Source organism: Pollachius pollachius (genome assembly GCF_949987615.1).
Source record: "Pollachius pollachius genome assembly, chromosome: 3".
Taxonomy (NCBI): domain Eukaryota; kingdom Metazoa; phylum Chordata; class Actinopteri; order Gadiformes; family Gadidae; genus Pollachius; species Pollachius pollachius.
This window is the reverse complement of record NC_136936.1, coordinates 31,647,128-31,675,117: the sequence shown is the minus strand read 5'-3', so window position 1 is coordinate 31,675,117 and position 27,990 is coordinate 31,647,128. Positions and strand designations below refer to the sequence as shown.

The 27,990-nt window shown below is 45.3% G+C and overlaps 3 protein-coding genes across 3 annotated transcripts in view; 2 read left to right on the top strand and 1 right to left on the bottom strand.

Moving 5' to 3' along the window:
• Positions 1-27,990, top strand: part of dnajb2 (DnaJ heat shock protein family (Hsp40) member B2) — a 266,812-nt gene that overhangs the window by 104,918 nt on the left and 133,904 nt on the right. The window lies entirely within an intron of this gene.
• On the top strand, positions 448-18,495 carry bin1a (bridging integrator 1a; the record flags this gene model as incomplete). The annotated part of the gene is made up of 21 exons (XM_079733782.1): positions 448-534; positions 1,324-1,404; positions 1,584-1,638; positions 1,859-1,953; positions 2,396-2,491; positions 4,394-4,504; positions 5,068-5,160; positions 5,619-5,704; positions 6,350-6,425; positions 6,940-6,995; positions 7,300-7,347; positions 8,267-8,336; positions 10,122-10,244; positions 10,910-11,002; positions 12,402-12,422; positions 14,607-15,137; positions 15,882-15,944; positions 16,666-16,749; positions 17,800-17,901; positions 18,318-18,386; positions 18,463-18,495. The coding sequence occupies 21 exons, from the start codon at positions 448-450 to the stop codon at positions 18,493-18,495; spliced, it is 2,073 nt and encodes a 690-aa protein (XP_079589908.1).
• Positions 23,740-27,990, bottom strand: part of LOC307072657 (indian hedgehog B protein-like) — a gene marked incomplete at both ends in the record, with an annotated part of 7,366 nt that continues 3,115 nt past the window's right edge. Inside the window, one exon of the mRNA XM_079732048.1 lies at positions 23,740-24,470. Within this exon, the coding sequence (XP_079588174.1) occupies positions 23,740-24,470 (731 nt within the window). The remainder of the gene's footprint in view (positions 24,471-27,990) is intronic.

Sequence of the window (27,990 nt, the reverse complement as noted above, 5' to 3'; positions counted from 1 at the left end):
CAACAACACCGCTGTTGTTAGGAGGGCCTATTCCGCCATCTGCTGGACATAAAATATGCTGCCGGATACATGTTCCCTTTACTCCTAATATTTAGAAATGTAACATTGCGTATATAATCCATGGCGCGTCCATGTGTATATCCTATACAAAGGTGTACACGACGTAACTCTTGGTTGTGCAGCTCATTAGTGACAGGAGCGCAGGGTGCCTGTCCCTTTAAGAACACCTAAGAGCGCATCCTCCCCCCTGCTGACTCCATCACACAGCATTCTCCTCTCAGAAGGCCTGTCCGTACAGGGCCACACATCATACAATCACAAGTCAACCGCAATCGCCGGTTTCGCCTGTTTGAACGTGGACCCATCCCCGGTCGACGCAGTGGGCGCAACATAATTGTTATTCACATATCTCTAAATCTGATCCTAAAGGCTGTTCCGCGCTCCAAGATGGCTGAGCTGAATTTGGGGAAGGGGTTGACTGCGGGGAAGGTGGCCAGCAATGTGCAAAAAAAACTGACCAGGGCCCAGGAAAAGGTAAGATCGCGTTTTAGTCCATTTTTATCCATGCAGGAGATGTGATCCTGCAGATCATCCCATCACGGCTGTGTCTTAATCCCATTGCGCCAATGTCGCATCCCTGGGCGAGTGTCGCATCACGACACTCGTCCGTTGAACCAGTCGTTAGTCCGCGATAGACTGGCTTCCACCCCTAAAAATAGTAAGTATAACAGAAGTGCATTGAATAAGAACTGCATACACGTCAATGTCATTTTAAGGGCATTATGCAGCGAGAACACCACGTTGATGGACTCATCGTTTGGGGATGAACACGGTCCGGTTGGCATTTACCGCAAAGTGGAAACGGAATAAAGAAACAAGACTGCGTCAGACGCAGTAATTTATAAGTTATTTATTCATGCCAATCAGATCAAATATGCAGTTAAACAAATACAATATGCCTGTGCGGCCAGGTTGATGGTAAATACAGGGCCTGTTCGATGCCTTACTATGAGAGATGTCATGGTGCACGCTTGCTGACAGGGGGTGCTGTTTGTTCTTGTGGAATGGACATCCATTCAACTCGATATAATAGCCTTCATAATGATTGACTGCTCATAAAGGATGTGAGATAAGGCAGGGGTAAGATTTGGAATAAGGAATACACATGATTACCTTTGCAGATCACACTTTATCTACACACCAATTGAACTGTTGTGAACCCCTTTCGCATCGTTGTTTTGAACCCATATGTTTACACTGGTCTAGTTCTACGTAGTTCACTACTCTGTGTCTGAACGTGTGTACATTTTTTGTTCGATTTAGGTTCTTCAGAAACTGGGAAAAGCAGATGAGACCAAAGATGTGGCGTTCGAGGAGGGGGTTATCAATTTCAACAAACAATATGTAAGACTAAAGCCACTAAAATGAATCTCCTGAGTTCATTGGTGTGCTTCCTCTTTCCTCCTGGTTTAAACGCCCTCTTCACTACTTGCATTGACCGCTGCTAAGACCCCATGTGACCCCAGCTCTGCTCCCTAGCCTCCCATGGTTCTGACACGGTGTTATGTGTGTTGTGATTCTAGACCGAAGGCAGCAAGCTGCAGAGAGACCTGAGGGCTTATCTGGAGGCAGTAAAAGGTAACACAAATCCTGACACCATTTCCTTTACATCACATTTCATATATACTGGTGCACATATATATATACACACACAAACGTCTCGGAATGTACATTTTAATTTAAATACTTTTAATAACTTTCCAAAACAAAACTCAAAAAAACGTTTTTGGGTCCAAATGCCTTTGTGGATTATCGTCATCATCGTAAATCTGGGAAATGTGTTTGTGTTTTATTTCAGCCATGCATGAGTCCTCCAGGAATCTCCAGTCCTGTCTGGCTGACATGTACGAGCCGGAGTGGGAGGGCAAGAACGACGTGGACTCTGTGGTGGAGGTCAGATCCCATTTACTTTTCTTAGAGATACCTCTCTAATTTTCCATTGCAAATTTTGTAGTAAAACACCAAGTATTTGAAACATGAAACTACAGCAACTGACCTAACCCTACTAGGAGCTTCTAATGTGTGACATTTGAGAGGTGGGTTTCTGTGTGTCTGTTTCTGCCTCTGTGTCTGTGTGCACAAACTTCTCTGTGTGGGTTTCTGCGTCTGTGTGTGTGTGTGCGTACGCCTGTGTGTGTGTGTGTGTGTATGTTTGTGTGAGTGCATGTCTGTGTGTTTGTGTGTGTGTGCGTTCATGCCTGTGTGTGTGCGTGTGTTTGTGTGTGTGTGTGTGTGTGCGTGTGTGTGTGTGTGTGCCTGTGTGTGTGTGTGTGTGTGTGTGTGTGTGTGTGTGTGTGTGTGTGTGTGTTTGTGTGTGTGTGTGTTCATGCTGTAGGACTGTGATGTGCTGTGGACCGACTATCACCAGAAGCTGGTGGACCATGCTCTGATCTCCATGGACACCTACCTGGGCCAGTTTCCTGATATTAAGGTCCGGCGCACACCAACGTATTCACCGTTCAAACTTGTTCCCTGGCTTCTGCTCTTTGTTGTGATTGAACCTCACCGGTGGGGACTGGAACACAAGACACGCTCCAGACCAAAGCTCTGTGTGCGCTCTGTGTATATCATTGATGAGGGGGGGATATGTTTTATGGAAGATAGAACTAGTTCTGGGTGATCAGATTACAACTAGTACCTATGTACTGTAGACACATGCACACACATGCCACATGCACACATCTTTGTAACGAATATTTAAATTTTTTAAACCACCAAGGATCGAGCGAATTGAAGCTCAGCTACACCTCCTCCACTCTCAGTCTGCTTACAGCCAGGGTTGGAGTAGAGAGTCTCTGGGTCGTAGGCACGGTCTCTGCTCCGTCACACCTGAAGCAGCTCAGGATCGGCTTCACCTGCTGCTGGTTTGCTTGGCAGCTTAGGATGATGTAGGGCAGCGCTGATCTCCTCATTCAGTGCATGGATTGTTATAAATAATAAAAGAATAACGTCTTTCATTGCTTACCAGAGGCCAATGCGATTGTCTCCAAAACGTACTCTTTTCTAAATGCTCAGCAGACAAGAGAAACCAAAGAACTGGAGCTATAGGATTTCTGACACCTCGCGCACACTGCCTGTGTCATCAGCTGTGTTGCGTCAGAGGACTTACGTTTCCAACGTAGCCCTGGTCTGCCCGGCAATGCTGCGGACCGAAGCTGTTGCATTACATTTCGCAATTGCATAGACCAGGCCGGAAGTATCAAAATATCCAAGGTTGTGCTAGCTAGCTAGTCATTTTTCATTCAATAATAATATGAGATTGTGGACGCAGAATTTCAGCAATTTTTTTTGCAATAAATTTCCCACATAGTTTTAGGGTAAATAATTGCATTTGGGGGTACTAGAATAGGGTTAAATGCTTGTATGTTAAAAAATACCCCTTGTTACTCTCACATTGTTAATTTCTGCAAAAGCAAAAAAGCAAAAAAATTGGTATCTTTCAAAATAGTCCTTTTTCTATCATGTCGCTTTAAGTCCCCCTCCAGAGTAGCCCAGTCTGCTATGATTGGTTGAACGCTTTGTGCATGCCTCGGCAAATTCACCCCTCCTTGAAGTTGTGAACATTGCGGGTATTCTGGAGGTGCGAATTACGAGCTGTCTCACACACTTATTGAGGGGCGTTCTCGGTGGGCTTGAATACTCCCTCTGGCTCTGACTTATTTCCCACACGGTTGTGTATTATGTATTAGCTACAATTTCATGTCCAATCATACGGTGCGGTTTTATATACAGTAAAACCCAGTGACAGTCTATTCTGTTGTCTCATGCCTATGTTTGAATTTTGGAGGGAATAATACTAAACTGAGTGGACAAGATGGAACTGGGTATCACATCTTTGAACATGAGAGCAAGCTGCTGGACGTAGAGCAGCCGCCACCAGACCGCCGGTCTGTGTGGGTCCTGCTGGGCCTGACCTTTCTGCCACCTCAGAGCTCGGGCTGTTTGGATGGCACTTCTTGTCCCGCTCGCTGCGTTCAAGTTGTGACGTAGGCGTCGTTCAAGTCAGGGCATTTTTTGCGTTACATTTTTACGCAGCATAATGCAGTGCTGCAGGCGGTGTGGACGTAGCGGGGAGCGACACCCAAAGCACACAGAGTGGGATTTCTCTTCATATTCGTGGCCTGTCCCCAAACAGGAACAGATATTGTCTTGACGGAGAAGTGCTGTATTTCTGCGCTCACTTTGCACAGGACTGGAAGCAGATTATAACATGTTGGTAATTAAAAAAATACTTCTTGTGGTTGGACTGATCAATGAATGACTCGTAATAGGATATGATAAGCCATTAAACACTCAGATATAAATAAACCTCTCTCTGTGTTCCTGAAACCAGGCGCGTATCGCTAAGAGGGACAGGAAACTGGTGGATTTCGACAGCGCCAGACACAACTACTCAGCCACACACAAGAACAAGAAAAAGGATGGCGGCATCAAAATCACCAAGGTAACGCATGTGCTCAGAGCTCAGTGCCCTGCTCGCTGTTCATCAGCAGGGCGCTGCGAATTCCCAAAAATCAATCCCCTCCTTCAATTTTATTATTCATCGCAGTCATCATGGGATTTGATGCAGCATAAACATCTGCCTCTATGAATGAGTTTGTTTTCCTCTCTCTCTCTCTCTCTCTCTCTCTCTCTCTCTCTCTCTCTCTCTCTCTCTCCCCCCTCTCCCCCTCTCTCTCTCTCTCTCTCTCTCTCTGTCTCTGTGTCTCTCCCCCCTCTCCCTGTCTCTCTCTCTCTCTCTCTCTCTCTCTTTCTCTCTCTGTCTCTCTCCGTCTCTCACCCCCCCTTCTCTCTCTGTCTCTCCCCATCTCCTCTCTCTCTCCCTCTCCCCCCCTCTCTCTCTCTCCATCTCTTCCCCCCCTCTTTCTCTCTCTGTCTCTCCCCCCTCTCTATCTCTCCCCCTCCCCCCCCTACTCTCTCTCTCTCTCCCCCCCCTCTCTCCATCTCTTCCCCCCCTCTCTCTCTCTATGTCTCTCCCCCCTCTCTCTCTATCTCTCTCTCACCCAGCCCTCCACCCTGTTGGAGAGAGCCACCCCAGGGTGGGCCCAGGGTATCCTGTCTGCTCACAACGTGGCCCAGAGCAGTCTGTCCAGAAGCCAGGTACTCCTGACCCTCCTCTTGGTGTTGTAGTAGTTGTGATTAGCAACAACAATCACATCTTTCCTGTTAATAACACCTCACTATAACGGCTGTGGTTGAGAGACCACTGATCCAGAAGAGTATCTTAGCCTCATTCAGACTCTACCTGTATAGATAAAGTTAAATCAAAATTATTTATCTGTAAATGTCCCATATCAAAGTGAACAAATAGAAGATGTTTACGCACACACACAAACACACGCACACACACAAACAGTAACACACACACACAGACACACACACACACACACACACACGTACACACACAGACACACATAAAAGACACACATGCACACGACCACTCACACACACAGACACAGACACACACACACACACACACACACACACACACACACACACACACACACTCACACATATGCACACACACAGTCCTAACCTCAACATGGTTTGTTTTCAAGGCGGAGGAGGAGCTGGAGAGGGCGCAGAAAGTGTTTGAAGAGATTAATATAGACCTGCAGGAGGAACTACCATCTCTCTGGAATAGGTGATTCAATTTCTATACACACAGGCCAAATATGAAGTCCCATACCCGTAACAATAGCGTTACTAGAATGCAATTAAACCGGATAAACCTCACATTTAAAATGTTTTCTTTATTGTTTGCCTCTAGCTTTACAACCGTTAAAAGCAGGTTCAAACTGATTGGCCAGTGGAGCTCAAGTGTTGGTTTAATGCGCATAGACTGTATAAAATACAGGTTAAACTGCCTTACTGTATATATTACAGGTTCAACTCACTTAACATAGACTGTAGATAATACAGGTTAAATTGACTTATTGTATATATAACAGGTTCAACTGACTTAACATAGACTGTATATAATACAGGTTAAACTGACTTAACATAGACTGTATATAATACAGGTCAAACTGACTTACTGTATATAATACAGGTTCAACTGACTTAACATCGACTGTATGTAATACAGGTTAAATTGACTCAACATAGACTATATATAAGAGGTAAAACTGACCTAAAATAGACAGTATTTAATATTTTCTCTCAAATCTCTGATCCATCTCTCTCGCTCTCTCTCTCTCTCTCTCTCTCTCTCTCTCTCTCTCTCTCTCTCTCTCTCTCTCTCTGTCTCGCCCTCTCTCTATGTCACCTTCTGTCTCTCGCGCTCTAGTCGCGTGGGCTTTTATGTCAGCACCTTCCAGAGTCTGGCTGGCTTCGAGGAGAAGTTCCACAAGGAAATAGGCCGGGTGAGTCCCAAACACACAAGTACTGTTCTGCTCATCACCACAGTTTCCCATGATATGAGGGTACGTACACCACGTCTACAGAGTCCCCTCACAGAGGGGTGGTCCATGGTATGAGGGTCCATAGACAATGTTTAAAGACCCCTCTCACAGAGAGGGGTCCCAGGGCTACACAGGTTTCCCTCTTCACGTCCATTCTGGGTCTGCTACGTTTATGGAACAGGACAAGGGGAGTAGACCAAAATAGTGAAGACCGGTCTACAGACAGGTGGATGGTTATATAGTTCTAGGAATGAATTTTTGACTCTAAGACATCATGATCGATAATTGGGAAGATGATAAGATAAGATAGTACTTTATAAATCCTATTTATTTGTCATGATGACATTGCACAACATATAACATGATCAAAAGACTTAAAACAAGATAAAAGTGAGTCTAATCTCACAGTGTCATGGATCAAAGACTCATTCATGGCCCTCCTCCCCATCCTGACCTCTCCCCTCTGCCTCCCCAGCTGGATCAGGACCTGAACGACACGTTGGTCACTCTGGAGGGATCAGACACCACAAGGTTAGTTAACTCTTTCTAATCCCCAGAGAAGCCTCCTTTGACAATATTGAAATTGAAGTCAATAATGTTTGCATTGCTGTATCTCTATTACAGTGGGCCTTCAGTACGGTTTACTGAAGATCAATAATGAGTCAAACATCTGAAGACCTAGATATGAAATCATGTGGATGTAACCAGGATATTGACCTTCATGTACTAGTGTATTATCAGATCTATATGTTTGTGTTGGCATATCAACCATCTGAATGATGGTGGGAGATCACAAGGTGGTGAATTAACCTGAGCTCCTCACACAACCTTACAGAAAGACAGGTAAACGCAGCGCGCCCTCCACCAGCGGACCGTCCCGGAGGTAAACAGCCACGCCCGCTACGTCACCGTGGCAATACTGTCCAAACGTCTGTCTGTCCAACTGACCTGTCTGTCTGGCCGTCCGTATGTCAGTCACTCGACCCCTCAGAGGGCCTGGCCAAGATCTAGCCAAACTTTTTGTCCTGACCCAAAGACAGTTAGCGAAGTCCGCTGACTATTGCACCTCAGAGACATGTTCTTTCTGAGATAAGATAAGATAAGGGTTTATCAGATATCATGGATGTGAGATAGGGGGAAATGTGTTTCTGGAGGAACGACCAAATGTCAGTCAACAATTTGAAGTGGCAATAAAGTCTTGAATGGATTGAATCTAGAGACGGAGGATCCACTGGAGCTATTTTAGACCCACCAAAAAATCCATGGCCATAAATAAATACTGCCTTATATCGTAAAAGCAGCCATCCTGTTTGCTGTTAAAATATTAAGCTGGAGTCAGTGTAAACGGTGAACTGGGTCACTTGTTTACTGCTGTCGTAGAAATATATGATTACAACTGTGGGGTTGATCCCCAGTGTCTGCTGACAGCTCCCAGCTCAGAGACGTGGCTTCAGGACTAGTATTGGAAACATCCCCCAGATTGCACACATTGAGGCCTCTGCTTGCATGAGACGGAGCGCTGGGAGGATACAGAGGTTAAGGGTGGAGGACAGGGTCGGGGGGTCACTGACCTGCATGACGGAGCTTGCTTGGCCCCTGGTAGAGCATGCCAGATAACCTAGACACTTTTCATTTCAACCTTTTTCCTGTTGAGTTGTGCTCTAACGTTCTGCTCCCTCCTGTCTGGGAAGAGCCTGGAGACAATAGACACATCCACCTCTCTGTCCATCTCACTTATTGGTTTGCATTGTGTCTCTGTTCTCCCTCTGTCTCTCTTTCCTCTCTTTCTCTCCGTCTATCAGTGCCCCAGAACCATCTAATCACACTCTGAGGCCAGCAGGCCCACCCCCCATACCAAAGTCTCCATCCAAGGTAGCCACACACACCACACACACAACACACACACACACACACACACACACACGCACACACACGCACACACACACGCACACACAGGCACACACACGCACACACACACAAACACACACACACACTTTTTTTGTTTTTGTTAATGTATATATTTCTGGATATCAAATAATCAGGGGAACTGTTTTCGAAGGAAGAACATAAAATGAAGATCCAATAAGCTCTCAGAACTTGTCTTCCAGATTTGTAGTTGCTATGGTCTCCCATAGCAACTCTTTGTTGTGATTGCGTGTCTGTATTTCACTTACAATGTCAGGGCTCAAGACTAACATTAGGTACTGGTGGATATCCGTAGAATATCCCAGTGATAAAATATATATGTAAGGGCGATAGAAGTAAGAGAAAGCTTCACTTCAACACACGGTTAACGGCAGCCATCTTCAGAATGGCCAAATATGGGAGGAGCCAATTACCATTGGTTAGTTTTGGATATTTAAACATTCTTCTAATATTCCAGTAGCATTTTAAGAGCTGTCCTCTAGTGTGAGGAAAAGCAAGACTTTAACCCCCTCGGCGAGATCGTATGAGAAGGGTTTTGATAAAGTTATTTCAATGTTTAAACAAGTCCAAAAGACACCACAGAGCTCTACCTACTAGTACTATAGTAGCATGAGGTTTATTTAGTAAACATGAACAGGACAGGTAGTGATGTTTCTCCTTCATGGCGATCAGCCTCCCACAGTAGCACTTGTGTGATTTATTACCGGGTAAACAGCACCAGTCCGGCTGTTATATTTATTCAAAACTTTGCACGATGTTCAAACCTGATATTTGCTTGTGATTATTTGAAATGGGCCTGCTCTCATAATTTGGAAACCGTGTCCGGAAACCTTTAGGCTGCATGAAGCTCTGCTGTAACCAATTCTTAACCAAGACATCTCTATCACATTAGCTGCCTCTTTCCCCTCTCTTCCTCATCCTGTATCAAAAAGTTTGACCTACTTATAGCAGCAAGCTGCTACCCAGGCGATATAACCCAGTTCGGATCTCAGTTCCTTTTTTTGAGATCAGTCCCCTGAAAAGTGCATGTGTGTCGTTCTTTGAATGCAGTTCTCATGCTGTGGTGAAATTACATTTAGAAAAACCCTTTTCACAATCTTCAAACCACCTTCTGGGTTTTATGATCGGTTAAAGCCCCCCAATCGAGGCAAATCCATGTGTCTTTATTGGAACTTGAGTGGGTTGTGTTTCCAATGAGACCACTCACACCGGCGCTGCCATACAGCCATGCTATAACCTCCAGCTGATCAAAACTTTGGCACCATCGCAGTGGCCTCCATATCACCCAATGTGTTAAACTCAGAACCAGAACTAAAGGGAAGCGACCTAGAGGAGTGGTCCTCCCTGATGCGCCTCGCTGACAGGCACAGAATTCACACGCTTTACTTTGAAGCTCTGCAGTAACCCAGTCGACTCATTCCAAAAGTGGATCCCAACCCACGTACTTACTTGTGATTGCAACTTGCTATTTCGTTTTTTGAGGCATTTTCCAATGAAACATATGTTATTGTTTTAATATTCTGTTTCAGAAATTAAATGTAAAAAAACACAGTCTTTATATCTCTGTGACAACAGCCCTACTTTAAAAATTATGCAGCGCCACTATTACGTTCTGTGAGAGAGCAACGATACTACTGGCCCCAAAATGACCTCGCATCCACCCAACAAATGGTTGCCAATGCCAACATGCTGGTTCCAGTTCTGAGCTCTGGATGTACTTCCTCCCTACAGCTGAGACCGACCGTTCCTCCCCCCCCCAAGGTGACCCCCTGCAAGGACATGAAGACGGACAACATTATCAACCTTTTCGCCTCAGCCGCCGCGCCTGACATCAGCATCACCTCCCCCACCCAGGTCGGCTGGCCACTTGTTTCCTTAATTCTGTCCCCTTTTTTTCTCTTTAGGTCAGATCCTATAGCTAGTGTGTTCCTCTTCATCCCCGCATTTTACGCTCACCTTCGTTCTGTTCTGTGTTCGGTGTTTTGTCTACCTACATCTATGCAGTTCCTTTTTTGTGATTGTCTTCTCGTACTCTTTTCTGTTGTTTCGCATTGCATTTTCATCCATACCTTTCTTTCCTCCTGGCTTCCCTTCCCTTCTCTTTTCCTCTCTTCTCTTCTTATCTCTCCTCTTTGTTTGTGTCTGATCTTCCTCCTCTCCTCTCCTCCTCTCCTCTATGCTCCTATCCTCTCCTCTATGCTCCTTTCCTTTCCTCTTCTCTCCTTTCCTCTCCTCTCCTCTCCCCTCCTCTCCTCTCCTGTCAACTCCTTTCTTCTCTTCTCCTCTCTTCTCTCCTCTCTTCTCCTCTTCTCTCTGCTCCTCTCCTCTTCTCTCCTCTCCTCTCCTCCTCTACTCTCTCCTCTCCTCTCTGCTCCTCTTCTCTTCTCTTTTCTCCTCTCCTCTCCTCTCCTGAACAAACTTCCGCTCTCTTCGACTCAAATAGTTCCATCAATTCGATTTGTCCAGCCCCTATGTTTACCTGTGAGCCAATCCGTTGATGTGTCCCCTGTTGTTGTCAGTTTGACAGTCCCGCAGCGTTGAATGACCTGCTGGACATGGACCTGGACTCTCTAAATGTGGCCCCCACCCAAGTCTCTACTACGGCCACAAAGGTGGAGGGTGTTTGGCATGAACCCAAATTTTTGAGGCCCGACGCTTGGAGGAATTGCTCGTTTACCACAGAATGTCATTTTGTATTCAGGATACTCCTTCTAATTCATTCAGTATTGAGGAAGCCATTCACCGGCTGCTAGCTTGTTTGTTAAAACCCATAGGTTGATTCTCAACACCATAGCGTACCCCACAACCTTTTTTTATAATTTAATAATTAGAAACACTTTTTATCCAAAGTGATTTAAAGCAATAGCATAGTTAATGTTTCTCTATTCAGGAAATACAACTGGTTTCACTGTTTAACATTCAACTGACAGAGTAGACGATACCAGAGGAGACCAGATCAGTCGTTCCTCATGGACTGGAGTCATTCTGGATACAGGGTGAATTCGGTGACTAGCGTGTGATGGTTTGCAGTGCTTCCTCCCTGCTTTGCTGCAGACCGGTCAGCCAACAGCAGGTGAACCGTGGCATGACCAAGGATACTATGATGCTAGGCTAGCGCTTGGACTGACCCACTGTTCTGCTCGAGCGCAATGCGCTGGTGGATGGATAAGGCATGATCTACATACTAGACTAGTGGACCTCACCCCCTCGCTGCTCTGGGCTCCGCCTGTGGGGTCTGGCTGGGACTTCCAGTGCCTTTCAGTTTGGGAGGAAACAGTTCAGGGTGCCGTGTGGTTCATCCATAGGACATTGTAAGCATACATTCGAAGCGTCTTGGGCTAAGTGAGCCTAGCAATCATTCTGGCTATCTAGGCTGTACTGCATAACATATCCATAAACACAAATGTGAGTGCTGAAGGGACAGATACATACAAATATGAGATACATTAAATACTACTCATCTAAGTATTGAGAATGCTTTGCGTGATTTACCTTCTCACTTTCAGCTTTGGTAGCGCCTAGATCAATAGCTTGTGCTGAATACTTAATGTATACCATAAGTAATATTAACGTAGTAGATAGGCTACTCAGGCGCTGTTCAAGTAAAGCTTGTTGGAGTTTGAGTGGCTTATGTGTGTGTATAAATGTGGTTTCCAACCTATTCAAGAATTTTTTTCTGAATATGTGAAACGTTAAGCTCAAGAACTTGAATTTAAGAAGAACTGAATACATAGATACACTGAATACATACATACACGATTTGGACGTTTGAGCTGCTTTATCACTAGGCAACCTTGCTTCTGAGAACACTCTTTATGATATTAAGATGCGTTTCATACAATTCATCTTAATGTCTAAATAGCTGTGGCTTGCTCCTACAAATGGTTGGGTGATGTTTGTTGGGTGATAGCATGGCCCTTATAGAATTCGGTCATGGGGTATTGAGTCCAATACTGTTTAAACTGCAAATTAAACTAATGAATTCAATGTCCCTTCCTCTGTTTTACACAGGATGCAAACTGGGATTCATGGGTAAGCGTCTTTGTTGTTGTCTCCCCTTCCTCCATCTTCATAGTCATCATCGTTTTGATGCTCATGCTCTAACTATCCCATGCTGTGTCTGTAGCCATTAAAGAATCTGTCCTGCTGCCATATGACAACACTGCAACTATAATCCCCACACGTTACATTGACTTCAAGTCCCATGATGCAATGCAGCAATCATCAATACAGCAGGACAGCGAGTTCTAAAATGGCGACAGGTGTGTTTGTTTGTGCATTTCCATAGTTGCCTGTTGGTCCCAACTCTGTTTGTGCGTGAAGCAATGTCTTTGTGGCGGTCCCTTGCTGGTGGCAATAGCAAATGTTGTGCGTGAGGAAGGTCTTTTTTGACGCACAAATAGAAGTTGGGAGTTAGTTGCATTCCTTGCGTAGTCCGAGAATTCAGCTTCGGAAAACATTGCATTATAGTATTCTATTTTTATTGACATTGTTTTCTTTTCAAAATATGACCGTGAATGATGTCATTCAAACAATTTATTTTGTTATATTCCTCCTCTGTATATGTACTGTATAAGTAGACTTCACATGTCTATATGGATTCCATGTCTACAAACAAATGTTTGCAGACATACTATACATACATATTACCAGGGTGCGATTTGTGAAAAAACCAGAGGGGGGACAATTTTGAGAAACATTTTAAAATGTTTCAAAATGAAGACGGACCCTGTGTATTTTGGTTGTCAATTATTACGATGTAATGGTGAAAATACTTTGGGTGGGGGGGATAATTTTTATCCCCACCGAGGATAAAAATAATTCAGCAGAGGGTAGGACGTGTAAACCAGAGGGGGGGATAATCCCCACCATCCCCACCGGCAAATCGCACCCTGCATATTACCAAAAAAAGAACCTGTGTTTTTATTATTTTAATTCTATTAAGTTATTGTGAAAATCATGTCATCTCTAGCAAATATGGAAGTGATTTGAACTCAAACGGGTGAACCTTTGGGTTTTCCTCAAGTCCCTGTACGTGAACATGTTCCACAAAGAACCTTATTTCTTTCTCATGGCCGCAACATGTTCCATGTGACACAAAGGAAACTGTTCTCAACATGACTGTTCTGAAGTTGCTCTTGACAGCTGTGCAGGTTGGGTTTTTCGGCGATAGTGAGCATTCAATTATGTTCTCTGATAAAGCCAAAATGGCCTGAGATGGATGTAATAGGCTGCTATGTCGTCCATACAGAGACAGCTCAGAAAAGTCCTAAACTGAACTCACTGAACAAACTCACCCCAATAGCTTCTCAGCAACTTCACCTGTGAGGTTTTGTTGAGGTAGTCCATCAAGCCATCAACTAACCCGTCCTTTCCCATGTAAGGTAGATGTGTCTATAACCGTGGTATGCGAGCTAGAGAACACCAATAGGCACCTCTACTTCTTACAAGGAACCCTCCTTCTTCTCCATCTGAATTAACATAACTGGGATACGCTCCATGCCTGCCAAGCAAACAGAGGAACCAGCATCTTTCTTCTGATGGAAAAGTCTTCCAGCTTATGCCTTTTTCCTTTTCTTACCTGAATTGCCTGGTTTTACTTTCATTTGAACCTTCTCTCTCTCCCCCCCCCCCAAAAAAAAAGCTATTTTTGACTTCTGAACCTCAAACCGTCCCTGATATTCAACCTTTCAATAGTCCTATTGAAAGGTGTGTCAAAACGGGTGTCAAACAGTGTTGACAATTTATTTAAATCTTTCAACATAAACCCTAAACATCCTCCTCTCTGAATTATGACCCACCACCCAACCCTCCTGATACCCTCCACCCCCTCTCTGTATACTGACCCAACACCCAACCCTCCTGATACCCTCCACCCCCTCTCTGTATACTGACCCAACACCCAACCATCCTGATACCCTCCACCCCCTCTCTGTATACTGACCCAACACCCAACCATCCTGATACCCTCCACCCCCTCTCTGTATACTGACCCAACCCTCCTGATACCCCTTCCAGCCACAGCCCAATGCCCCCCCCCCCGATCCAATCTTCCATCAAACCTCACCTCACAATCACCTTCTGACGCTAAACACACCCCTTCCCCCTCTCTGCCCCCTCTCTCCACACTCCCTCTGAACCCCACTGTTTATGCCTAACCTCTGAACACCCACCACCCCTTTTTGAATCCAAACCCCCTTTTGACCACCCCAGCATGAGGAGGACAGTGGCTCCCAGGAGAAAGAGGAGCCCGTCCACTACGACCCGGTGGCCGCTGCCTCCGAGGGCTGGGGCGACGACGGCTCCAAGCCCGTCCGCGTTGACCCAGTGGCCGCTGCCCAGGAGGGCTGGGGCGACGACGGCTCCAGGCCCGTCCGCGTCGACCCAGTGGCCGCTGCCCAGGAGGGCTGGGGCGACGACGGCTCCAAGCCCGTCCGCGTCGACCCAGTGGCCGCTGCCCAGGAGGGCTGGGGCGACGACGGCTCCAAGCCCGTCCGCGTCGACCCAGTGGCCGCTGCCCAGGAGGGCTGGGGCGACGACGGCTCCAGGCCCGTCCGCGTCGACCCAGTGGCCGCTGCCCAGGAGGGCTGGGGCGACGAGGGGAGTAACCACAAGGGCGACGTGGCGGTCTCCCCCCAAGGAGGGGAGGACGAAGCCCTGGCCTCTTCTCCTGAGGCTGCCCAGGATCTGAGCCCAGAGCCTGAAGAGCCGACGCCCGAAGCCCTCTGTGGCAGCGAGGAAGGCCAGGTAACACAGGACCCGGTGCTTTGCATCTGGAAGATGCAAAAAGCAAAAGCATGGACCCAGGAGGAGGTCCTCCGGTGGGGAGGTTGGAGCCGGTTTGGGATCTGTTGCTGGGGAGAAGGATGCATCCTCTCCAGACCAGAGAAAGTAGTGGATGCATGGCATTGGTTGGGTGCTTTGCGCCGAGAAGAGAATTGTGTTGTACCTTTGCATCCTTTTGAATTAGCAGTGGTTATACAGCGAGTGCTACTGAAACACAGGCAGGTAGCTCATGTGTGTCTCTGTGCTGTTGTGTGTGCTGCACAGCAACTGTGGTTTGAACCATGGCTTCTGTTGGAGCCTAACTGGCCCTGATTTCACCACAGCTTCTTTGCATTTGTTGGAAGCTTTTCCGTTGGTCAGTGTGTCTCTATTGACGTTGTTGGCGTTTTTGCCTACATCATTGGCTCTTACATCATTGGCTCGCTTGTACTCCCTTGTTGTCTTTAATGCTCTGTGTCTATATCTGTCTCTCTTTCTATGCCTCTCACTCACTCCCTCTCTTTCTCTGTCTCTCTTGCCTTCTCTCTCTCTCTGTGTCCGGGAAACTCGCTCCCTGTCTCTCTCTCTCTCTCTCTCTCTCTCTCTCTGTGTCCGGTGTCCCTCTCCCTGACTCTCTCTGTCTCCCGGTGTCTCTCTCCCTGACTCTCTCTCTCTCTCTCTGTGCGGGTGTCCCTCTCCCTGACTCTGCTCCTTGTGTTGTCTCAGAGTGACTCCTCTGCGGCCCAGGAGCCAGCAGCTGTAGCAGTGGAGGAGCCGGCCGCTGAAGAGGTGACCCTTTAATAATTAACACGGAATTCATTACTCGTTATTACGTTACACCTTCAGGGTGCTGGAGAGACACTGATATCCACCAACAACGTTTCAGTTGATCTTATTTCCAAACAACTAGAACATAATTGGAAATAGTAATATAATTCTGTATTTCTGTTAGATTAAATCATAAATGTTGGGTTAATTTATTATTTGTTTTTTACCTTTTACAGACCAACAATTGAACAATGAATGTTGAAAATAAAAAGATGTGTAGGTGGTCATAATTAAAGCTATCTCTAAGATCTCAAAATATAGTCATTCATATAAATGTCAGTTAATTGGATGTCTATCGCCTAATGAAGAACACAACAGTGTTTGAGTCTGTGGCCCGCTGAGGAAAGCCGTTAAATTAGCATCCGATTACTTGGAGACCTTCCCGCCATGCATTTGGCATAAATGTAGCGATCTGTCTTTTATAAACTAATTCCAACAGATAATAGTCCTTCTAGTCCTTCATTAGCAGCCCCTCTTCTCATACCGTATAGAGAGTGATAATATGATCCTCTATAACCCTGATCCTTAACCAGTGATATTATGATCCTCTATCAGCCTGGTCTTCATACAGTGATAATGTGATCCTCTATCACCCAGGTCTTCATACAGTGATAATGTGATCCTCTATCACCCTGGTCCTCATACAGTGATAATGTGATCCTCTATCACCCTGGTCTTGTAGGCTCCTCAGACCCCGGCGGCGGCCCTAGAACCCACCGAGGTGCCTTCAGAGGACCAGGACCTGCCCCCGGGCTACCTGTTCAAGGTAACCTCCCCACTGGTTTAGTGATACTGGGTTTACTGATACAGGGTTAATGATACCCCAGTGCAGTATATCACTCACACACACCCTCATGTGTTATAGTGTGTGCATTTTGTGAGTTTGCAATTCAAGTTTCTTATAATCAAAAGTTTGATTACAGTATTATGGAATTTTACCATGTAATGTAAATGAAAGAAACATTCAATGTGTCAATTGTGTATGTAATGTGCTGTAATGTATGTATTCTTTAGAAATGTGTACTTTAATTTAACATAATTTAATGTGCAATGCACTGTATAATGTAACATATTGTAATTGGTACTGTACTGTATAAAATGATGTTATTGTTACAGGGAAGTAGAGCGATTGGACCCAAATGCTCAACACACAGACGCACTGACAAAGGGAGGAAATAATAAAGATTTTACTTAGGGCAAAAAATATGTAAAGGCGGGAGCGGGGCGAGGGGCTTGATGGCAGACGGGTGGTCAGACAGGCGAGGGTCCGGCTACAGGAGGGTAGTCAGACAGGCGTGGGGCGAGGGTTCGGCCAAAGGCAGGTAGTCGGAGAGGTGAGGGTTCGGCGACAAGGCGTCGCCAGACTGTACACAGGGAGAATACAGTTAGCGAGAGCGACAGAACATAATGACCAAACAACCTAGACACGAGGAACGGGCCAGGGACGAAGTACTGACTGTTACGTGTGAAACAACCATCTCACGATTACTGTCTGGAGATCCGGGGTTGAAATACTGTGTCAGATGAGGATTGCTGGCAGGTGTGTAGAGTGAGGGAGATGAATGGATGGCCACCACTAGGCAGAGGTGGACGGCGTGACAGTAATGTGCACCCACTGTATTATGTGTTGCTATGTGTGCTGTACTATATAATGTAACATATTGTGATGTTTGCTGTGCTGTATAATGTAACATATTGTTATGGATGCTGTACTGTATAATGTAACGTATTGTGATGTTTGCTGTACTGTATAATGTAATGTATTGTGATGTTTGTTGTACTGTATAACGTAACAAATTGTGATGTGACCTCCCAGGTCCAGGTGATGCATGACTACGCAGCTAACGACTCTGATGAGCTGGAGATGAAGGCTGGAGATGTTGTGCTAGTGATCACCTTCACCAACCCAGATGAACAGGTAAACAAACCCGCACCCACGCACACACTGTGGCGACCCTGCCCCAGGAATGTCTCGGTTGCTCAGGAATCACGGCCCAGGTCCGTTCAAAGCCAAAAAGAGGCATTTATTCGAGGAACAACAGAAACCGTGTGGGTTGGTGCCCAACGTGGCATAAGCGAAAATAATACTAATGACTCCGTGAGCCACGGTAGAGTCCAGGTGATTGTCTCTCTGGCCGGGCCGGTCTCGTCCCTGGAGAGGGAGGTCACAACACACACACACACACACACACTAACACACACACACACACACACACACACACACACACACACACACACACACACACACACACACACACACCATAACAACCAGAACAACCATAACAACCTTGCCCCTGTATGTGATCCATGTGTGTGTATGTGTGTGTGTTTCAGGACGATGGCTGGTTGATGGGCATGAAGGAGGGCGACTGGCGTCAGAGCAGGGACAACGCTGCAAAAGGGGTGGGTGGTGGTTCTAAACACACTCATGCTGTAAGGTTCCCATTCAGTGCACACTAAAGTGTGTGCCGTTCCCCAGGTGTTCCCGGAGAACTTCACCCAGAGGCTGTGAAGAACGACACAAGCTGCTCCACCACCTTCCTCCTTTGGTTCCGCCGTCCTTCCTCCCTCTCGTCCTTCCTGTCCCCTTCCCTGATGTTTATCTGTTAGGACTTCAAAGGCCATACAAGCGGTTTGTGTCAGTCAGCCTTGGGTGAGATCCTTGTATTTCACCAGCTCTGGTACATGACAAACCTAGACATTCCCTTGGTTTGAGTTGGTACTTCTTTTCATTTAAAAAAAAGACGTTACTTGTCTGCTGGGGAAGAAAAAGTCTTTATCGTGTGCTGTTCTCAAACACAAGGAGTACAATGATGTTTTATGTTTTGGACAGATACAGAACTAATGACTTCACAGACCGCTGCCACTGACTGGGGCTCCGGTCTGTCCTGGAGAACACATTCCAGTTGACTGGTTACATTCAATTTGAATTAAGATCCATCTCAGATAAGTCTGATTAATTTGTACAATATTATTAAATATTAACCAATAGCTCCCCGGCAATGTTGAGGCCTGAATACTTTCTTGACGTTCTGGCAAAATTGGTCTCTGCAATATACAATATCTATATACATATGTTTCCAGTGGCCTAATTATATATTTTGAATGCGTGATCAATACAAGTCAATAGAAATGGAGTAAGTGAAGTTAAAGCCACCAGCTGTACTAAGTCATCGTGATGTGTTTCCTCTGGTTAACCAATCACCAACCAGCATTACTAACATGCAAATAGTTAGAAAACAACATGTTACCGTATCCTTGACGATGGGTATCAAAGTCTGCGATTAACCTGACGCACACACACGCACAAACACGCACGCAGACACATGCACACACACACACACACACACACACACACACACACACACACAAGAGCACACACACAACCGCGCGCGCGCGCACACACACACACACACACGAACACACACGCTGTGTCCAATCAGTTCATTGGCTGTGGATCTCGGCTACACCGTTTCTTCCTGTTTCTGCGATAGCGCACCACAGCTCTTAGTGCTGTTCCAGTGTGGTCCTCAAGCAGAGCAGTGTAGGAAGCCACTGTTCGCTGACCCCTTCCACTGCTAACAGTCAAGGCCTGAGGCCACGGGACCTACTCATGTCAAGGGGGGGTCCTTTAGTCTGTGTAAAGGCCCAACCTATGAGAGCTCTACCATTGACGTGAAGTGTGGTGGTCCTCCCTCTCCCGAAGCGCTAACCCATGTGCTACTTAAGAGGAAGGACATTCAAGGTCGTTCCTCCCTCAATGACCTCATATTTGTGCATATCTGGTGTTAATAGGTGATTATTTCCCATAACCTGTTTGGATTCTTATCACTGTTGCGTTGCTGTTAACTTTCACCCATTTCAGATGTTACTATGATCTGAGAATCAGAAATACTTTATTGATCTCTGGGTGGATATTCTGTCATGTTACATGAACAGCCCTTTATTATTTTTATTAGATTAGCTTGAACAACAGAACAAGAACCTCAAACCTGTTTCTTTCAATCAACAGTTCAGAGTTTCAAATTAGATTCCAAAGAAGCACCACGATCCAACCACTATAAATATCATTCAGACCAACACTCAGAGATTGACATGAGGAAATCTAATCTAATATTTTAAAATGTTCTGATTCAAAATAAACATTATCATTTAAAAAAGTTACATTGCACAGAATTCTATGACATTTGATTTGATTATATTCCTTCAATCCTAGGTAGAAGAGCAGAGAGCTACAAACCTAGCCAAGCTAACCTCCTTATGGGAATTGGCTAATTGCAGCGTATTATGTTTCTAGGTCCAACAGGTATACCTTGCAACAAAAACTGAGCCAGTCCTTATTATTTTAATGAAATGTGCCGAAAAACAAGAAAAAAAGAATTTGGATTTTTTTTTGGATCTTTGTATGCATAGCGTCCACATAACTATGTAATCCAGGTGATATTGAATATGCATCAGAGCAACTCTTTTTATTTTTGTATGCTGCCAAACTATAATGATATATACTATAGAGTCTAACAATGTCAATGGAATTGCCAACCAGACGTGTACTGGAGTGTTTTGTACCCCCTGTGTGGTTTGTTGCTAACAAGCCACCTAGGTAGTTAAAACTACAGTAGTCTCACACCTCTTACTCCTTCATCCAGTCATGCGGGAGCATGAGTCTTATTCAGATGTCGTTTGAGTTGAAGGACGACGTGTGGATTATGTGCTTACTCTGCGGGCCACGTGCTCAGGTGTGTGTGTGTTTGTTTTTTGAGTGATGAGCAGGTGCGTTGTGTTGAAGAGGAAATACGTTATTTATCTATTTGGCGATGTTAATGCAGACCCTAATGGGGCTGGTCCATGTCCCAGGAGACTCTGAAGACCCAGGGTCTGGGTCCCGGAGTGGGTCTGGTCCCAGTTCAAAGGCCGGTCTCCATCTCAACGTGTTATTGTGCATTTGTTGTTGTGTGTAAATGTGTAACCTTTGCCAATCTGTCACCACAGATCTACATATTCTATAGAGACATTCATATCTTTGTGTGAGTTAGTGTGCGCATGCCGAGACCCCCGTGTTTTGTGATGACCCCCCCCCCCCCCCCGACACTCTGAGGTTAATACGTTGGCAGCATTATGAATCCCCCCCCTGTTATTCCAGCTAAGGGATCCCAAACCTGAGAGTATTGTGTGTGTCTGGTTTAAAGACACACACAAAGACACACAAAGACACATCACCTGTCGTGATGCTGGGGTCTTTCTGAATAAGGAAAAGGATGTGGCTTTGGTTCTAATACCCTGATACCCCACACTGTCCTCCCAATGCTGCCAATCTGTTGGACCCAACCTCTTGTTGACTACGACTGTGGAGACGGACAAGACTCGACAGGCAGATGTTTTCAGATTTACTTTTTATCTTTAAGTTTGAACCACTTGAGGTGTGCATTGTTTTCATATGATAGCTGCGATTATGGTCGTAAACTGGCCATCAGAAGAACCATGCTACACTCCTCTTTCCCTCAGATATTTAAAATGTAGAAACTTGACCTGGGTCCGCGACTGTCTCTGTGTCTTTGCTGAACTGTGGGAAAATACGACAGAATCTTCCTGTTCTTAACTGACCAATAATAATAATAAAAATTACCTAGAATCTCTCAGTATGCTATTTTATTCCACCGAACATTCCTAATGAAACTAGGTATCACAGGAGGTAATCGTTCAGAAAAGCAGTGTTTCTCAAAGCAACCAGCAGGGGGCGATGTCTATGATTAAATTGGTAAATAGTTTACAAAGAGAATCACTGGAGGAACGGGGTAAGTGTGGCTGTGTGCTGCTATCCAGGGTCCTGAAACCCAACAGCCCACCCCCCTCCGTCCAGAAGTTAGTACGGCCCATCACTTTAACGTTCCAACTGTGGCGCAAACTGACTCCACAATAAATTATTGTGGGCAAAGGTAGCTAAATCATTATGTGATAGATAGCCTTTCCAATACACACTATTTCGAAAATATATTTTCTAAGTATGGAATAGTTTCGTTTTTAAAACGTAATATTTGAAAAGCTACAGTGTAGGGTCAATCTTAGGTAAAAAATCAAACAGGGTTTGGTTTATTTTACATACAAACAACTTTATGTTCAAAATACAATATATTTACAGAGGATTGTCCAAATAACAACATTTAAAACCTTTACTAAAAATATAACTTTAAATACTTCCAAACAATATAGCTCAATATACATATTTGACATGTTTTAGCACACATAGTGCGAATACAAAGAGAGAAACAGATTCACCAGATACTTTGGATTTAAAAAAAAATCCCCCAAATCATGTCATTCTGAACCATTCTTTATCTCCAAACCTGGTTTTTAAGAGGATGTTTGGTAGAGAAACTGCAAATGATGTAGTGCTTAAACAAAGGAATTCAGATTTTGTTTTTACTGATGACCGGCAATGCAGTTTCATTAATTCAATACAATTGAATATTCAAGGTAACTACTCTGAGAGTCCTTATCTGTTGCCTAATACAGTAGCTCTTCAGATAGCTAAAGTGATGAGAAAATGAAATTCTAAATATAACTATATATTTGGCAATATGTCCACTCTTAACAAGTTAAATACCTGAATTAATGTTACATGGTTTATATTGCATAAATGATAGGAACAGATTTAAATAGATGACAGGTTTGTTAAAACTTAAATACAGTGAAAGACATGATTGTATCTCTACATTACTTCACCACATGTTGAAATGTAAAGCACAATATGTGTGTATTACCCTACATCTGACCTATATTAAGGACAGACAACAGGAACTTCCTTGAAGCACCCAACAGGCCCTTTTCACCTCGTGTCCATCTCGGCTCTGAATGCCAGCTGGAGGGGAGGAGCTCTGATAGGGTCAAGATGGCCGCTAGGTGAATAAACCAATAGCAGATAACAAAACGTACTGCACTTCTAGAGCTAGGGCACACTGGGAAATCAGGTGGTTACATATACTTTTATACATCACATTATGCAAGCAAGATACAAGTTATTGTAGCCTATCCTGAAGTATGACAGAGTTCGTACTTACAGTATGGTCGTACAGTAAGTCCACATTCTGATCTAATGAATCCTGTAGTCTAAAGGGTTTACTGACGTCCCACTACCATTTTCTAAGTAAATTCAGATGCAGATCGTTAATGAGAAGGTAGAGGGCTAGGCGTCTTGCTCAAGGATGTCCAAAGGGAGAAATCAGACCCCAGGGTTCAAACTCAAAGAACTTTCGGGCTATGGACATTACAGGAGATGCCAATCAATGTCAAAATCAATCATCATTTTGGTCTCAGTTAATCGCCATCCTGGGTCTCCTCTCGGTCCTCAATGTTGGATTACAGGTATGGCTCTATGCTGCCAACCGTTCCTCTGCCACCGTGCTGGGTGTGGTCTAATGAAGAGTTAATGATCAACATTGCTATTTGAGTATGAGTGAATGATTCAAAGGGATTGTTTTTCTCCCCATTGTTTCTTTAGAGAAATACTTTGCAACTTGTTCCTTAAAAAGTTACAGACGTTCACCTACAAGCACAATGACATCTCATGTATGCAGCAAATACAGTTCAGACGGATGTCTTAAATCAATCATAAATAATGGAAATACTTAGGAGCCTGTCAACAGCAGTGAAAAGCGAGGGAAAGGATCGAAAACACACTCAAAGTGGAATACAAAATGAAAGGAGAGTAAGGAATGTATAGATTAAGTGACGCAATCTATCCACAAGTTACACCGTCCGCCTATCCCTCGATCCCCCAGGGGTGGAAGTGTCCGGGGTCCAGCAGCAGTCTGCCCAGCCTCTGCAGGACCCAGGGGTACCAGTGCAGCCCGTCCGCCTGGGGCCCGGAGGCCCCCAGGAAGCGCTGGCTGAGTCTGAGCGGGGCCAGCGCCCAGTGGGCCAGGCGGGGCATGTCCACGGCCGCGTAGCAGGAGGCCAGCACCCCGTCCACCACCACCGAGCCATGCAGGGTCAGCGGCGCGTACAGCCCCCTGCCCCGCCGCGCCTCGACGCCCGTCACCACCGAGAGGATGGGGGCGCCGCGCCGTGACGTGAGCACACACTGTCCGGGCCGCACCTCGCTGGCGAACACCGTCCTCAGCCCTGCCAGGCCGCCCGACCCGGGACCCGATGAGGCGGTGGCGGGGCGAGCGGGGGCGGGGCTAGCGGCGCCAGGGAGCGACATTTCAGTGCAGTTGAGGTCCGAGACGTAGATGAGGTGCGCGGCGGTGAGGGAGATGTTGAGGCCCGCCGCGGTTCGGATCACGTGGAAGGTCTTGATGGTGGCGGGCTGTCTGTCCAGGAAGGACAGCACCGGGCTGAAAACCAGTTCACCACTGCCGTCGGCAGAGGAGGACGCCAGCACGCTGTCGCCGGGCAGAACGTCACGCAGTGGCTTTGTGGCCCCGCCCTCCAGGAGGACCCGGGCGTTACCAGGGAAACAGCCGCCGGTTTTGGCCGCCACGGAGTGTTCTGGAGGGACGAGGAGACATTGAAGTCATTATTTTCTCTTAAAAGCGCTGGTTTTTATATGACTCACTACAGGACGCAGGTTAAGAAAGATTGTTGTAACTGTTTAAACCGTTTGTTAGAACAAGACTGTAAAAAATATATATGTTGCAGACTGTGACATCCCTTGTTAACGCTGTAAAGCCGTACATTTTACATTATGTGTGCCACCATTGTTGGCGTCCTTGCAGCGAGCAGGTGAATGGGTCATATTGGCACATTGAGGGATCAATGGCAACCCTGTAGTAGTCTACGGCAAACTCATTACAGTGTTTCTCAGTCGCTTTGGTACATTTTTCGAATCATCCACAACATTTGCATAACAGTAAGTGCATTTCTCAAAACAATTCGTACAAATACCAAAACACCATGGATAACCTGCAAAAGACAGTCTCTTGCTAAAAATCCTTAGTTCATCTCTCAAAAGTAAATATCTGTGTCAATGAACATGTCAGTGCCATCAGATTGGCAAGTCCTTGTGTCATTGTGTACGGATAAGACAGTCAAATTGCTTAGTCATGCTGTCAATATAACAGTGTACTCTGGAGGGATGTTCTGATGTAAACTATGGCTAAAGTTTTGAAGACAATTATTGTAAATTGTAAGTTACACCTTAGTGTATGTTAACAGATTGATTGCAAGAGACTGGACAAGATTCACATTTACTCTTTGACTGTTTGTACTGTAATTTGTCGACAGATCATGTCATTGCTAGAAATGTGAACATAGGAAAATCCCCTAAGGGTAAACTGTACATGCATTGCTGTAGGAATTACAGTGAAGTCTTCCTACACCTCCTGATGTTCCTGTATGTTGGGCCACAAATTCTCATTCTCACTCCTCTTCCTCTTCTTCTTCTCTCTGGCTGTTGACCCCGTCCAATTCCTTGTCCTTCCATTGTCAGACAATGTAACATTGTGTTGTGCTCCAGCTATATATATAGATTTAGAAAAAAAGTCTAATGGAAATGTATAGAAATATGCTTGACATGTCATGACAACTTGTTCGACCATTTTGCATATAAAGACCCATTACAATTCATTTTGATCAACATGGCATAAGCAATTGATAAAGAGCAGAGAATTGTTCATAATCATTTGCATGAATGTACCAAAGTTTTTGCAACTTGTTCAAAGAAATGAGAAACTGCTTTTTTGATGTGCACATGTGACACAATGATGTGAAGATTGAACAGGTAGTTTTGAGAATTTCAAATCTGATCTGAGAAATGTACCAAAGCGACTGAGAAAAACTGTAATATGCAATCCTTAATAACTTTTACTTAAATAAATAAGAAAAACATAAAACGGCAGTAAACTAGCCTCTGAGATTCTAGCCAAACAGAGAAAACAGGAATTAGATTTTGCCTTTGAATTTAATCCATTTTTTCTTATTCACACACGGATGATGGTGGATATTTTGGCATTTGACCACCGTGCGCCCCCTACCGGCCATCTGATGAGCTACATAGAGGTCACTTCGCCAGAACTTCGCCAGAACCTTCTCTAAAGCGGTCATTGATATCAGACAGACAGACTGACAGACAGACAGACGGACACATGGACGGAGCTCCACACAACAACACACACCTCACCTCGTCACAGGAATTACACGTCAGAGTTTTTTAGAAAGTTCACAAACTGCTGGATGGACATTTTTAACCTGTTTTCTCCAAATGTATTATTTTAATATTGGTAACAAATGGGAGATATTTCACTGAATGTTGAAGATTTTCTGTTCAGTGCCCTTTAGGCCATGATCTGCCATGGATGCTTTTCCGACTTCACTCCTTTGCGATAAAAAGGTTTCATTGACTTCAGAATCCCACACAGAGGAAGCAAAGGGCACTGCGTTGTGTTGACGATGACTGGGGCGGGTTACTAGGTCACAGGGGGATCTGTGTCATACAGGAAACTTTGCCTTGCCACAGACTGCAGGTCGGGGTTTCTCTGTGGGTCAGCAGTGTGCATGATAACATGGACACAGGGACACTGAAGAGGAACAGAACCGTTCTACAAACACCCAAGGAGGGAGGACGCCACACTGCACTCATGTTCCTATTCATTCAGTCTTTGCTTCAGTTTTTGCTTCGTTCCTTAAAGAAGACCATTCAGAAGTGGAATACCAGACATTGTTACATCACAGACTCTTATGAAGGCCCCTGTTATCAGCCGGTTACCATGACTGTAATCGTGTGTGCAGTGAGAAGCTGAATTGCTTTGTCTAGGCCTACGTCAAGGTTTCAGACAAATCACGAGCATGTGGAGGCCGTTACCTGCACACTTCCCAGTCAAACTGCCTGCATTTGCTTTATTCCATTGAATGAAATGTTGCTTTACTGAGTATCAATCAATCTTTCAATTGATCATCCAGAATGAAGGGCAAGTTGCTGAGAGAGACTCAGGACAGCAGCAGGTACACACCCTGCAATCGGCAATGTGTCTGCCTTCTTTTGATAGGTCTGGATTCATGGTTACGGGATTTTAAATGGGTGCTTCTTTCTTCTCACTGGAAAATGTCCTTTGCCAAAGGTCAGTGGAAAATATGAAAACCATTCTGTGAATATGGATTTCTTCTGAAGATAGGCGCTGAATTCAACAGCTCCATGTTGATCTTTTCATCAATCATTTTCTGGTGAGGGAAATGTGAATGATGTCACCGCCGTGGGCTCCGGAATCTGAACAATGGACTGTTCTCAGATCTGCCCTTTCCTTTCAGGTTATTTCTACTGGCGGCTGCCAGTTATCAAAAGTCACTCCGATCCCCTCTGCGCCCTCATGCTGATTCATCCTCCTACGGCTACTGTCTCATTTGTCAGAAGCCGCTGGGGCACGGAGACATGTCATGGGGGGGATCCAGAAGAGTGCTGAACACACTCTCATACCGACGCAGCCCTCAAGACCTCTCCTTTAGGGTGCCCTTTAAGAAGGAGTGAGACACAGCCGCCGCCGCGGTAAGGTAAGTTAGCCAGGGCTAATGGATAACTAGCTGATGCTATCAGCAGGGCTAGACACAAGCCCGGGGGTCAGAGAGAGCGGGAAGTACACCAGCCCAAAGGACTGGATACTGGCTGCATGAGCACACTGCTTATCGGGTGAGGAGGTCTAGCAAAAATCTTCCTGGTAGAAGTGATCAGCCCCATACAGGTGTCTGGGGGACAGCAGTCACATCACCAACAATACAAGTAGAACCAAAGTATCGCCATTTAGAAGTGGAAGGTATCGTAAGAATAGAAAAGAATAGTGTATGTGTCTGTCAGTATACGTGTGTGTGTGTGTGTGTGTGTGTGTGTGTGTATGTGTGTGTGTGTGTGTGTGATTATGTCTGTGTGTATGCGTGTGTGTGTGTATGTGCATGTTGGTGAAGAGAGATGGAAAGAAAAAGAAAGAGGGACAGTGAGGGGGGGAGGGAGCAAGTCTTAAGGCCTGTAAATATTTATCCAAGGTGTGTGTGCCGTTGTGAGGACCGGGGTTTAATAGACCCA